At 58.2% G+C, this 13,710-nt stretch overlaps 1 protein-coding gene across 5 annotated transcripts in view; it reads right to left on the bottom strand.

Annotated features, from left to right (window-relative positions):
• Nucleotides 1–1,596: 1,596 nt before the first annotated feature.
• The window catches only part of Blk (BLK proto-oncogene, Src family tyrosine kinase), a 49,774-nt gene continuing 37,660 nt past the window's right edge, over nt 1,597–13,710 (bottom strand). For 3 of the 5 annotated variants that reach the window (XM_010622680.3, XM_010622673.3, XM_010622686.3), the window contains 7 exons: nt 9,508–9,654; nt 8,840–8,992; nt 8,414–8,593; nt 7,581–7,657; nt 5,896–6,046; nt 5,044–5,175; nt 1,597–4,707 (listed from right to left, as the gene is read on the bottom strand). In XM_010622680.3, the coding sequence (XP_010620982.1) occupies nt 4,502–4,707; nt 5,044–5,175; nt 5,896–6,046; nt 7,581–7,657; nt 8,414–8,593; nt 8,840–8,992; nt 9,508–9,654 (1,046 nt within the window). In that variant the 3' untranslated portion in view covers nt 1,597–4,501. Of the gene's footprint in view, nt 4,708–5,043; nt 5,445–5,667; nt 6,047–7,580; nt 7,658–8,413; nt 8,594–8,839; nt 8,993–9,507; nt 9,655–13,710 lie in introns of those variants that run through there. The other 2 variants (XM_010622692.2, XM_033765534.1) reach the window with 2 other exon arrangements.

Raw genomic sequence — 13,710 nt, 5'->3', positions numbered from 1 at the left:
TGGGGAGCTGCAGGCGCAGCCCGCCCTGATGCTCAGGGAAAGCGGGGTGTGCTGTGCCCAGGCTCTGCCCCACTGGCAGGAGGACCTGCTTTACAACGCTGTGCTGCGTCCAGGAAAGGAGGAGCTGCCTGCTGGCAGAGGACTGGGATCTTCCATGTGCCTGACGGTGGGGCGGGGGGGATGAGGGGGGATGGAGGGCTCGAAGGTGCAGATTTGTATTCCCCAAACTCCCAAGGAAGCTGTCGTCTGTCCCCAGAAGCCGGGGCAGGGTGCGAGGACACAGGAGGCCTGGCCAGGGCCCTAAGGCCATCGCAGGGCCCAGCAGCTGTTCCCACTGCTCTTCTTGGTCCTTGACAAATCCTTACCTGGGCCTCAGTTTCTCATTTGTGAGAAGCACAGGATGATGTACACTGAGAACTTGGTGACTGGTTTTCGAAACTAAAAAAATTGAAGCCTGACTCTGTTCCAATAACCTAAGTCAACAAAACAGTAAAACGGGGCAGGGTAAGAGGAGGCACCAGGCTTGAGGCAGGGGTGGCAACCCCTTTCTCTCTCCTGCCTCCCATGTGAGCTCCCCACTCCCAGGCCTCCACTGTAGAGTCCCAAGATCGAGGAGCACAGGAATCATCTCCACCAGAGTCCTCCCTGGCCCCCTTCTCCCCTGTCACCCTTAAAACTGATGGCCTGGAACCAGACGTGGTCTCTTGCCTGTGACACCTGAGATGCTGGGTGTGGTCAGGACACGTTGAGTGGGGGCCTGGGCCCGTGCCCTCCGGGATGAGGACACACTTGGGGGACATCTAGGAGGCCCAGCCCACAAAGCCCTGCCTCCAGAGCCAAGTGGGGCACCCAGGGCTTACTGGGCCAGGAGGACCCATCAGGAGCACACAGCAAACACCCACAGCCCAAACACCAGGGCATCTCAAGGAGGGCTGTGGGGACCAAAGCCAAGATTGCTGAACACCACACACCCTGCCTACCGGAGTGGCACCCAAAAGCTCAGTGCTGGTGAGGCAGTGGGGACATTGGAATCTTATCAGTGTGGGAGTGTAAAACGATCAAGATGCTGTGGACAGTGATGATGGCCTCTCAAAAATTAAACAAACCGCCCTTTGGCCCAGTCACAGGTCCGGAGGAGCGGCCTGCACATGCGTATGTGCTCGTGCTAGCATTATTCGCAATGGCCAGCAGCATGAAGCCACACGGATGTCTGTCGACGAATGAGTGGAAAACAAAATGTAGTTTACCACTGTCACAGTTTGGATCAAAAATGTCCCCCAAAAGTGTCAAGAGGTGGGGCTTTGGTGAAGGTGACTGGATCGTAGGATGGATCCACTGATGGATTCACAGCTGAATGTGCTCTTAGGAGGTGGGCTGGTTGGGGGAAGTGGTCCCCAGCGTGTAACCTGGAAGGACAGACACATGCTTGACTCTGGGCCCTTCCTCTCTCTGGCTCTTCTTGCTCTCTCTGCTTCCTGGCTGCCATGAGGTGAGCAGCTTTCCTCCGCCATACCCCTGTGCTGTGATGTTTTGCCTTGGAGCCAGGAAGCCACGGACTGAATCCCCTGAAACTGTGAGCCAAGGAAACCTCTCCTTTAAGTTGTGTATGTCAGGTATTTTGTCACAGCAATGAAAAGCTGACAATAAAATCCATAAAGTGGAATGTTATGAAGCCTCAGAAAGAGATAGGTTCCTGATACCTGGATACATGAAGAGTGACAAGCCAGTTCATGAGACAAGTGCTATGGAAGTCACTTGACCTGGACTTGCAACCTTCAGAACTGTGAGGAAATAAGGGTCAGGTGTTGGAGCCGCAGGAGTCCTGGCAAACGGATGCACTGCTGTATACCGATACACTGACATACTTGGCACTTTGGGGGGACATTTCCTAAGTTCTCTCCCTACCCTGGACACGCCCGGTGGGGGACGTTGTTCTTCACTGCACACAAAGCAGGAGACCAGGGTTCACAGAATGGAGCTATCCGCCATGATGCGACTGGAACATGCTGGACCGACCCAGGCCCTGGCGTCCAGCCTTGTGTGCACCCGCGAAGTCACACCCAAGATGCAGGAAAGGGGACAGCATCAGACAGAGGATGTACCCAAGAAGGGGATCGCAGAGCATGCGGAGCCCAAGGCAGGCCTTGCTTGGAGACTGTGATACCACTAAGAAGAGCCGATTTCTCCAGGTACCCATGGCAGGTCCTAGGCAAGCACCTCTCCTGTGCTGTCACTTACAGTCTGGTGAGGAGCTCTGCAGGGCGAGTGTGTGTGTGTGTGTGTGTATGTGATGACTGTGCCTGCTCTACAGATGAAGAAACAGGCTCAGCAGAGTCAAGCGGTGTCCACAGTCACATGTCCTGGGACAGGAAGTGCCTGGACTCTGGGTTTGAACCCAGACCGCATAAGCCAAGGCCTTGCTGTTATTCATATGACAGACGTTCCTTGGGTCCAGGAAGTGACAGGGTGGGCACAGCTTCCATCCCAGGAAGCACAGCTTGGTGTCCTGAGGTTCCAGCTGTCCTCAGCAGAGGTCCGGCCGCGGACAGCAATGCAGTGACCGGATGTCCGAGGCACCAGCCCCTCACCAATTCCAGGTTCAAGGGTGAATGCACGCTTTGGGCAGCCACGTGGGTGACCTTCCCTTCATTAGCAAAACACAGTGCCTGGCAGGAAGTGACAGCCTCCCCATCCTCACAGTTCACCTTCTGCTGTGATCCAGAAGGCCCTTCGTCCTGTGTGAACTTACTGATGTATGGAACAGGAGCACGCCCCAGGGGGACCAGGGCGCCACCTAATGGAGGAAACTCACCACAGTCCCCTTCAGTTCCAGGGAAGAGGAAGAGGAGGAGGAGACTGGGCTTGCTGATAGCGGCTCCTTCTCCAGGTTTCGCAGGTGCCACTTGCACATTAGAGCTGGGAAAAGCACCAGCTGGGCCCGCAGTGCTGGGACCTGGGCATAGGCGCCCCTAGCGCTCACAGTCAGTGCTGTTGGAAGGGGCGTTGCAAGCCTCGCACCGCCTGGCTCAGCAGCAGCCCCGTCCACAGTGGACATCAGTGCAGGGGGGACTGGAAACACGGGGGTGCCCAGGGCCACGGGTGCTTTTCATGTGCCCCCCACTGGTCTCTGTTCCCCGTTTCCACCACAGTGTGTTTCTGCAGTGCAGGCTGGGCAGGCTGCTGGAGGTGGGGGAGACAGGGTGGTGACAGCGGCTCTGCCGGAGGGACAGCATAGGAAACCCCTTCAAGGACCCCTGGGTGCTCCAGGCCCCGGCAGGGCAGCAGCTCTTCCCACGGAGCCCCAGGGTTGGATCTATCTCTGTCCTGTGCCCCCTACTGGCCGGAGGAGGGGCTCTCGGCCTCCTCAGCCCTGCGCCCCAGCCAGACAGCCCCCTCCGGGATCCCCTCTTCTGGCCTGGGATCTGGAGCTCTGCAGGGCGGCCTCAGAGCTCACCCCATAGCCCTGCAGCACCCGGTCTGGCCCACACCCCCAGCTGCTACTCACCAGTAGTGTGACCACTCTCGTGCCTCAGTTTCTCCCTCTGTACAGACAGTGCCATTAATACTACCTTGTGGGCCAGGTATCAAAGCATGAGAAGCGGGTGCCAAGAGGTCCAGCGGGTGAAGGGGGTGAGGAGGTGGAGCCAGGCAGTGACATTATTCTGTGCAGTGCTGTCGCGGTGGATACACTTGGCTAAAACCCAGTGTCCCGCAGCCGCGGGCCCTCGTAAACAATGAAGCAACGCTGGCGTCACTTGCAGAAGCACTCCAGCGGAAGGTGGCTGAGAACAGGGGGGCCTTTGGGACGCTGTGCCCCTGGTGTTTATCTCTCTGGAAACTAAACCGCTCAAAAAGGACGAGCAGGAAAAGAGGCAAGGAGAGGGAGGGAGAACAGAGCCTGCCTTCCCACCGCCCCTCCCTTGTCCTTGTCCCATCCCGGCCCACTCGGGGGTTCACGCGTGGACCCCGGGTGTCAGAGCCCGGGGAAGGGTCTTCTCCTGGCGAGGCCCCAGGCGCCGGCTCCCACCCAGGTTCTGTGCCCCCCGGGAGTTCAGGATTGGTGGGGCGAGGGCGCCACCTGCCGGCCGCGAGGTCCGCGTTTGCGGGTGGGGGGTTCCGCTCCCTACCCCGCCCTGTGACTACCGCCCCCAATCTTCCAGAGTCCAGTGCGACGTCCGGGCGAGTCACCCACCGGCAGGGTTTATTGCAGAAGAGTCCCAAAGCCCTGGGGCGCAGCCCAGGTCAGGCGGCCCCGGCCAGCAGCTGCCCGGGAGGACCCAGACCTGGCCCCGGGGGACAGGAACCCAGCGCGGTGCCCGGGCGCAGCCTTACAAGAGGACATCACCTACAGCACCCTGGGCCACTCTGCGCACCTCACCATGGACGACGGGGGCCGGGCTAAGTCCTCGCTCGGAGGAGCTTGGTGCCCGGGGATTTGTCCGGATACGGGCGCCGCCCCGCAGTCGCCTGTCCCGGTCACCCTGAGCTCCCGGGCACGACTCTAGGGCTGCAGCTCATACTGGGCCTCGGTGGCCGTGTAAAAGTCCTCCAGCACCGACTGCAGGAATTCGAAGGTGGGCCGCTGCTCCGGGCGCCCGCGCCAGCACTCGGCAATCACGTCGCGGTACAGCGCAGGCGGGCACGAGTCGGGGCGCGGCATGCGGTAGCCCCGCTCCAGGTTTCGGATAACCTCGGGGTTGCTCATGCCTGCGGGGGTGAGGACAGGTGTGGGGAGGCTCAGACAGGAGACTCACCTGCCTGGCCGTGGCATGAGCTCTATCCCAGACTTGCTTTTCACATTTTTATTTTGAGACTGGGTCTAAAATTGCCCAGGCTAAGTGGTCCAGGTTGGGATTGAATTTGAGATCCTCTTGCCTCAGCCTCCCAGAGTGCTAGGATTATAGGCCTATTCCACCACGCCTGGCTCATTGACTTTTCATTTAGGAAGAAGAGTTGAAAACGAGGCCGTGGATTTTCTCCTGAGTGAGGGGCAGCTCCTCTGGCAGATGGGACGCAGAATCCCCCCCACTCCCAGCCGCCTACCTGGGTAGGGCACGCGCCCGTAGGTGACAATTTCCATCAGGAGGACGCCGAAAGACCACACGTCTGCTTTGATGGTGAACACCCCGAAGTGGATGGCCTCCGGAGCGGTCCACTTGATGGGGAACTTGGCCCCTGCGGGACATCCCGTGAGCCCCCTGAGGCTGTGCCCGGCTGCCTGCCACCCCCGCACCCCCTCCCCTTCTCCCGCCCCACACTGGGCCTCTGTGGGTACACCCGGCTGACTGCTCCTTTGCTAAATGCATTCGCATCCTCTCGCGAAGTGCCTTTTGCTGTGGTTGTATTGGGAGCGGAGTGCAGGTTCACGAAGCATGGCTTGTTGCTCATGGTTTAGAGCCTCATGTTCCAAAGTGGAGCCCGACTCCAGTAGGAGTTAAAAGGAGCTAAGGGGGCAAAGCGTGAGCGCTCTGGGAGGCACCAGGAGAAGGGAGTGGAAACTCCAGCATCGCTGCGGGGCTGGCCCGGCTGAGGCCCCAAGGTTAAGGCGGCGAGGGGCTCAGGCTCTCCGGCCCAGGTCCCGGGCACCTCTGCTGTGCAGGCTCAGCCGGAAACACAGGTGGGCTCCCGGGCCCTTCCCGCAGGCCTGACCCCGCCAAGGGGGAGCGCTCTGGGAGGCACCAGGAGAAGGGAGTGGAAACTCCAGCATCGCTGCGGGGCTGGCCCGGCTGAGGCCCCAAGGTTAAGGCGGCGAGGGGCTCAGGCTCTCCGGCCCAGGTCCCGGGCACCTCTGCTGTGCAGGCTCAGCCGGAAACACAGGTGGGCTCCCGGGCCCTTCCCGCAGGCCTGACCCCGCCAAGGGGGGGCTCGAGGGCCCGGGGGCCTGGCTCTGCTCACCCTCCTGGGCGGTGTATTCGCTGTCCACTATGCGGGCCAGGCCGAAGTCGGCGATCTTGCAGCACAAGGCCTCAGACACCAGGATGTTGGCCGCCCTCAGGTCTCGGTGGATGGAATTCATGCGCTCGATGTAGGCCATCCCTTCTGCGATCTGAGGGACGGAGTGGGGCGCACAGGGACGATGGTGGAGCCAGCCCGCATCTGCGCACCGTCCTGGGGAGGAGGGCCGCCCCTGCCCGCTGCCTGCTGGCCTTCGGGGTTTGCTCTTCAGTGGCTGCGGGGAGGGGGTGCTGCTGCCGGGGGTGGGGGGGCTCGGGTGGAGCGGAAGGTGGCAGGCATCAGCGAGGCCAGCCTGGAGGCCCGGTGCGGAGACGCTTTCGTCAGAGGCACAGGGCTGCCCGTCCCCTCCCATTCACTTCGCCCGGGGACACCCTGGCGGGCATGACACGTGCCTCCTCCTGACTGGGGACCGGGACTCGGGCTCTGCGGGCAAAGGGAACAGTGTGGCGGGCACGGGCGCCTCGCGTGGCTGCAGAGAGGGGCTCGTGGGGCTGTGCTGAGGGTGGTGCCTGCCTTGGCCGAAGTGACCGGGGGACTCTGTGTTTTGTCCTGCGCAGTGGGAAGAGGAGGGCCCGGGCCCTGTGCGCGTGCGTGGGACTGTGCGCATGCGCAGGGGGAGGTGGCCCGGGAAGCGGGCTCCGAAGCTGTCCATCTGCGAGGTTCTGAGTCCCGGTGTCCTCCCCCAACTCCGTGCTTGACCACCTAGCTCCTGTGCTCAGAGTGCTTTTCAGCCCTGGTCCCCACTGCCTCCGGATTTCCCAGGGTTGCAGTAGGATTGAAGAGACAGGGGAGGGTGAGAGAGGGTAAGGAAGAAAGGAGAGGACAGGCGACAGGCTTATCACTGTCGTGGGGTCGAAACCGGTTACCAGTGTTTTCCTCAAGCATCTCACTGCTGCCTAATGCGTCTCTGCCCCACTCGGCGGAAAAAGGCACGGTGACCTCACTTCCTGCACTGATACTCTGGGCAGATAGCACGGGGTGGGAGGGGGCTGCGGGGTGCTGTGTGTGCGTGTGCATATGTGTGCCTCTCGTGCTGACCACAGACCACCGCCTTCTGGCTGGGAGCTCCAGTTGTGATAACACACACACAGGCCAGCTGCTGTGCTTTCCTGCGGTGAGTCCAGAGCTGACATCCCCAGGAGGAAAGACCTGGTCAGCTGCTGTCTCCTCATGGAGTCTGCAGAGCCCTGCAGGGGACCCAAGGGATGCTGGTCCAGGGCGGCCTGAGGTCTGGTGCCTGATGTCAGAGTGGGGCTTCCTGGGGCTCAGAGGAGACGCCTGCACTGACTGAGGCTGGGCCTGTCCTGGCGCTGCACCGAGACTGAGGGCTCCTGGGACCTGGGGCCCTCAGGGCTGCAATGTCCCAGGCATCTGGGACATAAGCAGGGTGTCCCAAGACCCCCCACCCCGGAAGGCATTTGTGGCACCATCTAAGGGAGAGACAGGTCACACCAGAGCGCTCCTGCCTTCCCTCCTCCAAACACCTGCACATGCGAGCCACCGTCCCTGGGGCCTTCTGACCTTCCTGTGCAGCCTGAGTGAGCAGCACAACTGCTCCCCAGGATGCAGCCCGCTGTGGGCTCAGAGGAGGATGTTCCCTCCTAATCTGGAGCCCCAGCACCAACCTGAGCTGACATGTCGATCAGTCTTGGGAGGGACAATCTGCTGCCTTCCTCCGTCTTCAAAAAATCCAGCAAGCATCCTAGGAGAGGAGCAGAGGGCATGGTGCTTCAGCACAGTGGCTGCACCCCACCCCGTACTGGAAGTGGCATCCCCCTCTCTGGTGACCAGGCAGGAGCCACCTGCAGCTGCTGGGTGCTGTACACCCCACCCGGGAGGTGGCCCCCCACTGCCCGCAAGTTCCACTCAGCTGGGTGCAGGCAGGGACCCATCTGTGGTCTCCCACCAGGGGACTGGCTCTGAGGCTCTGCTCTGTGCCAACGGGAGGCTCATGCATCTGTCCCTCCACCCATGTTGGCAGAGGGGCTCTGCCTCTGGGGACCCAGCCCTAGTGAGAAAGCACAATCCCCTGGGGACCAAGGAGCTGGGAGGTGTTCACAGAGGCAGCCTCTATAACTGCCATGGTCACACGGGGCAGTTTGTGACAGGGACGTTGGCGGGTAGGAGGAAGGAGGACAAAGGCTCGGGCCATGCCAAGCCCGCTGCCCTGTGGCGATACACCATGGGACCCCGGCTACGGAGCTGGAACGTATTCACCCAGCTGTGAAAGGTCTGTGGCGGGAGCGGGTGGATCCGGAACGGGGAGCCTAGCTGACCAGCCTTTGGCTCTGTCCCTGCCCTGTCCCTGCCCTGTCCCTACTGCAGACCACGCCCACCAGAAGGGCGGGCTGAGACCAGCTCTGTGGCAACCATTCTGCGCTCCTGGCTCCCCGCCCCCAGCCATGTCCCACAGTGCTAATGGAGCCCTAGGACCCCGCCAGAGCGCTGGGGGCACCACCTCGGGCCATGTACTCTGTGACGATGTAGATGGGCTCCTTGGTGACCACGGCGTAGAGACGGACCAGCCGCTCATGCTGCAGCGTCTTCATCAGGTTGGCCTCGCCCAGGAAGGCTTCAGGGGACATGGTTCCCTCCTTCAGGGTCTTGATGGCCACCTTCACGTTGTTTTTGTAATAACCTGCCCAGGAAGGAGAGAAGGGAGTGGCCATCAGATGCTTGCAGGAAGGTGGCCCTGGCCGACCGGCTAAGGGAGGGGGCGGTGTAGCGCAGCAGGCAGGGTACGACAGTGCATCTTGGGGAGGTGCAGGCCAAGGAGGACTTACGGGGAGGGGCTGCCACATTAAAGAGTAAGGGTGACTCAGCTTTGCCCTTCCTGGGCAGGCAGGAGCGGAGCACAGGGCACCCACCGGACAATGACACTCACCCATCCAGACCTCTCCAAACTGCCCAGACCCCAGCTTCCGCACGAGCTTGAGAGACTGCCGCGGGATTTCCCACTCATCCTGGGCCCAGGGGTTCTGCAGGGCCAGGGCTGCACAGGGCAGGGTCAGCCTCTGGCACAAGCCATCCCCTTTGTCTGTGGCAGGGAAGAAGAGAAGCACTGGAGGGCACCTGGGCAGCCAGTGTCCCCTGGGAGCCATGGTGTGCTAGCTAAGTCCCTCACATCCTAGCTGATGCTTTCATGCACACATGTGCAGTGCTTTCTGTTGATTTTGCTTCATTTGTGTTGGTTTTTTGAGGCATAGTCTTGCTGTACAGTACAAGTTGGCCTTAAATTCACTATGTAGCCCAGGCTGACCTCAACCTCACGGCGATCTGCCTGCTTCAGCCTCCTGAGTGCTGGGCTTACAGCATAGATCACCATGCCTGGGTATCTGTTCATTTTTACATAAAACATGAGGTCCCTGACCTGCTCTCTCAAAGCCTGCAAATCCTTGTCCAATCGCCTCACGATGAGCCAGGAGATGGGGCCAGGCCACCAGCTGAATCATGCTGAAACTTGCCAACCTCTTAGTCCTGGCTTTGCGATATCCTCCCCCCTTGCGGGTCTCAGACTCTGGGGTTAAGCCCCGCCCCAGACACCCCTCTTACTGGTATAGTGCTGCACAAGGGCCTGGAGGGAGGGGAAGGTGATCCGGGGGGAGATGTAGTAGCCCCCTTCATCCAGGGAGCGGATCTTATAGTGCTTGACTACTTCCCCCTGGGCAGTGACATCCTTCACAGACAGGGAAAAGGACCCTAGAGGGGTAACAGATGCAGAAGCAGACGTCAGGCACCGACACAAAGAATCGGGTCCCTGGAATAAAGCTCCCCACATCCCATGCTCCATTCTGGCCACTTCTGGCATAAGTTCCCTTTTTCTGCTTCTCCTGCCCGCCTTCCCGGAAGCCCCCTCCTGGTTCCACATGATTGCCCTTGTCATTGTCCCCTAAATCCCCCAAATGCAGCCATGGGACCACAAGCGAGTAGGACAGTCTCCCGGCAGTCGTGTGGGCCCCATTGGGCATCTGGTCCCTCGCCTCCCTTGGCCAGGGAGTGTGAAATGTGGGGTCACTGAGAGCCTCAGGCTTTGCTTTGTTGGCTGTAAAGGCTGGTGTCTCCCCCCGCCCCCCAGCAGCACATGGCGGATCAGTGTCCAGCATTGCGCGGGGGGAGCAGAGCAAGCCGTTTCCTGGGGTCCATGCGGATTCAGCTGCTTGTTATACACACATCCGGGTCTTTTGTCATCTACATTTATATCCTTCCTGAACTCAGGTTGTAGCAGATGCCAAGGGTTAAGAGAAATTTAGAGGGTAAGACTTTCCAGCTGAGAAACTCCTTTCCACAGCTTCGGTACCTCTGGCCGGGCCGCTGTGGGCACGGACACCCGCTCCCCTCAACTCTGTTATGGGAGCTGGGGACCGCCCCGCATCAGCTGGCGGAGGAGGCGCCTGCCAGGAGCAGTACCACCCTCCCCCGCCAGGGGTCGGCTCGGACACCTCTTTCTAGGCGTTCGGAAGCTTGATTTCCCTGGCCTGTCTTCAGCAGGACCTCCACCCCACTCCCCTCTCTCTTCTGTTGCCAGTGTGCATCTCTCTACCCATTTGCAAAAGGATATCGAGGGACGGTGCACCTCGCGGTGGTTCTGGCCCCAAGCCCGATGCTGCAGCCTTTTTCCCATCTGGTACAGCGGTCTCCGCAGTCTAAGGATCCTGGCTCTATTGGGCGTATTCATCCTGCCACCACTGTAGTGGCGCAAGAGCTTTTCTCCCCATTTCCCAGTCTGCAGCTCATGCTCTGGAGCCTCCCCTTGCCGGGGTTTCTCTGAGATCCTATCCCTGTGTTTCCTAATCCCATCTCCTCCGTGTGCTGGGCTGCTCTGGGCACACAGCACCTTGCTGTTCTGGATTCAGGTTCCTTAACATGGGAGGATCCACTTGCCTTTGACCTGGCAAACCAGTTGGTCCCTGCATAGACACCAATGAATGGAGGCCACAGGGGCTTCTGGGGCAGCTTCTGTGTCTGTCTTGCATCCACAGGCTGTGGCTTTGGAGCTGCAAAGAGCACTGTGTGCATACGTGTGTGTGTGCATGTGTGTGTGTGTGCATGTGTGTGTGTGTCACATGCCACTACTTGGACAGTCTGCAGCCCCGCCTCTACTGGGCTGCTTCCTGGCTCAGACCCTTTCCTGGGGTGGGCAAGGATGGGAGAAATCCGTGGCCTCTCAGAGAACCCCATCCTCCTTTCCCTGCAGGTGGCACCTTAGCTATAAGCAGTGGTTCAGATGCCATCCCGGAGTGAAATGGCAAAGAACAGGGGCAGACTGGGGACGCTGAAGAAAGCACGCTGGCTGATAATTGTTGAAGCTGGGGGCTGGATGGAGGAGGTTCTGTTATTCCGTTCTCTCCACTTTGAAATGCGTTTGCAATGTCCCAGACCCCTCTGGTGATTCCCTAGTTGTTTCTTGGGCAGAGATTCTCTGCCAAGAACCAGCAGCGGCATTGTCCTAACTGTACATAAATGTGCATGGATGTGACACAGAGGGTTGTATCTATCACACGTAAGGCAGCTGCTGGTGCCTTTCAGGAAGTTGTGCACAGAGCACCCCAGCTTCCCAGGCACCCCTGCCCAGCCTGGCCCTGGTCTTGAGGGCGTCCCAGTGTGTGAGAGGGACTCTCTGCCCTGGTGCCTGCTGCTCTGGTGGCCATTCTAGGTCACAGAGAGCCTCCGTCCCCTCCTTTACTCCATCTCCCCTTTCTCCTCCAGTGTTGCTACCATCTCCTCTCTACAGGATGAAGCAGGTTCCCTCCTGGTGGATGAAGGCTTTGGACACAGCGCTTGGGAAGACCCCCTGCTCAGACCAGGCTCACACAGTACAAAGCTTGTGCAGATTCTGAGCCCCTTCGTGATTGGCCCTTGACACTCTGGGCTCTGACACTGTTGGCCTTAGACACATCGTTCCGGTCTCAGGCTCAGTCTCCTCATCCATCAGATAGGCACTGGCCTGGTATCTCACTGTGGCAAGGAGGTACCGGGCACACACACAGTAGGGCTCAGGGCAGCTACTTCTTAATGGCCTCACTCGGGACACCACTGTCCCCCATAGGGGAGTGGCTGGGCAGGCAGTGGGACACGTGCTGGGTTCCATACAATAATAACATGAACTGCCACAATTCCCAACTCATGAACTTATCTTTTACGGGATGAACTGGCTCCTTGGACTCCCCCAATTCATATGCTGCAATCCTCACCCCTGGTCCCTTTCTGTGTTTAGAGACAGGATTGTTACAGAGGCGACTGGAGCAAAATGAGATTAGGGTGGGCTCTAACCTAAAGGAATGGGTCTCTATGGGAAGGGGACATCAGGACACAGACACACAGAGGGATGACCACAGGAGGACATGGGGGGAGAAAGAGGCATCAAGCCAAGAGAGAGACCTCAGGAGAAGCCAGCCCTGCCAGCACCTGACCCCAGAGGACATAAACCCTATTGTTGGTGGCACCTGTTGGTGGTGCTTTGTCTGGAGCCATTCTATATAATTTTTTGGGAAAAATCATTTCACAATTAAATTATGATTAGGCCTAGTCTTCTTGCCTGCAGGCCAGCTGTGACATGCTGAAACATTACTCCATTTTCTCCTCCAGTCCAGTCAATGGTTCTGTGATGCTGTGATGCTCAAGCTTAACTCATCCCACCTACTATTGTAAGAATGCCTTTGCTCATCTTACCGTCCTCATCAGCATAAGATCCTCATGGTCATAGGATTACTGTCACCCTCCAAAACATCGGACACTTTCTCCAATTATAAGATCCTTGTCAGTTTAGGATTGTTGCTGCCCTCTGAGTCATCTGATGCTCCCTATACACCCAATAAATAGTGGCAAGCTTGGGATGCCTTTGTCTTTGCAGCGCAGAATCTAGCTCCTGCTCTGAGTCTCATTTCCTGTCTTTATTCTTTAATTTGCCTTGTGCTGTTGTGGCTCACAGGAGACCAGGACCCACTGCAGGGAATCTGGTAACATCCCCTTTTCCTGTTCCCTACAGTGCTTGTTATAGCAGCCCTGGCTGACTGACGCAGAAACTCATAAACAGCCCTGAGGAAAGAAGACATAGAAATGGAAATAGTGAGCTTGCACTTGTATGAAGCTGTAAAGCAGATGAAATGGGTGGTGAACCTGCTCAGGAGAGGGAGAAAGGGTCCCCTCTCGGGGAGCAGGGTCGATCAGGAAGGGACCAGGTGGAGAAGTGAGGGTCTAGTGTCCTGTCTGGTGGCTGTACATAGGGATTTACTTCCCAGTATGGTATGATCTACAAGGACAGACCGAAAAATACAGTAAATATTTAAATTAAAAAAATCTTACCACTGGTAAAAGAAGCACTGCCAAGAAAGATTGGATAAATAAGTTCAAAGCGAGGGAGAGTATCTTAAGTATTTTGAGGGGGAATTAATGGCATTCTTTTGCTGTTATCAATTTTTAAATTTAAACATTGGCCGAGTTGATCACCTTGTTAGAGCAATTTCTATCAAACAAAACCCTGTGCTGTGTTGTGTGTCCCACCCATCTTATCCACTGGGTCTGTCACTGTGCGGTGACTTCTGGCTCTTCCACAAAGTCAAAATGACTGTGCAAAGTAAACAGATTGAATCAATTCGGGACACAGAGGCATGCAAGAAGATTGCTAGAGCTGCTTCAGAAAGTGGCGTGAGCAATGGTATAAATAAGTCGAAGTGAGGGGAGAATTTTGAAGGGGATTAATGTGCTTCTTACTGCAAAAGATTTTTAAAAATTTGGACTTTTTTTTTTTTTTTTTTG

Source organism: Fukomys damarensis, unplaced genomic scaffold (genome assembly GCF_012274545.1).
Source record: "Fukomys damarensis isolate Sample0158 unplaced genomic scaffold, DMR_v1.0_HiC HiC_scaffold_18, whole genome shotgun sequence".
In the NCBI taxonomy this organism is placed as follows: Eukaryota; Metazoa; Chordata; class Mammalia; order Rodentia; family Bathyergidae; genus Fukomys; species Fukomys damarensis.
Note: the sequence above shows the minus strand (reverse complement) of the source record. Positions and strands in the feature narration are given on the sequence as shown.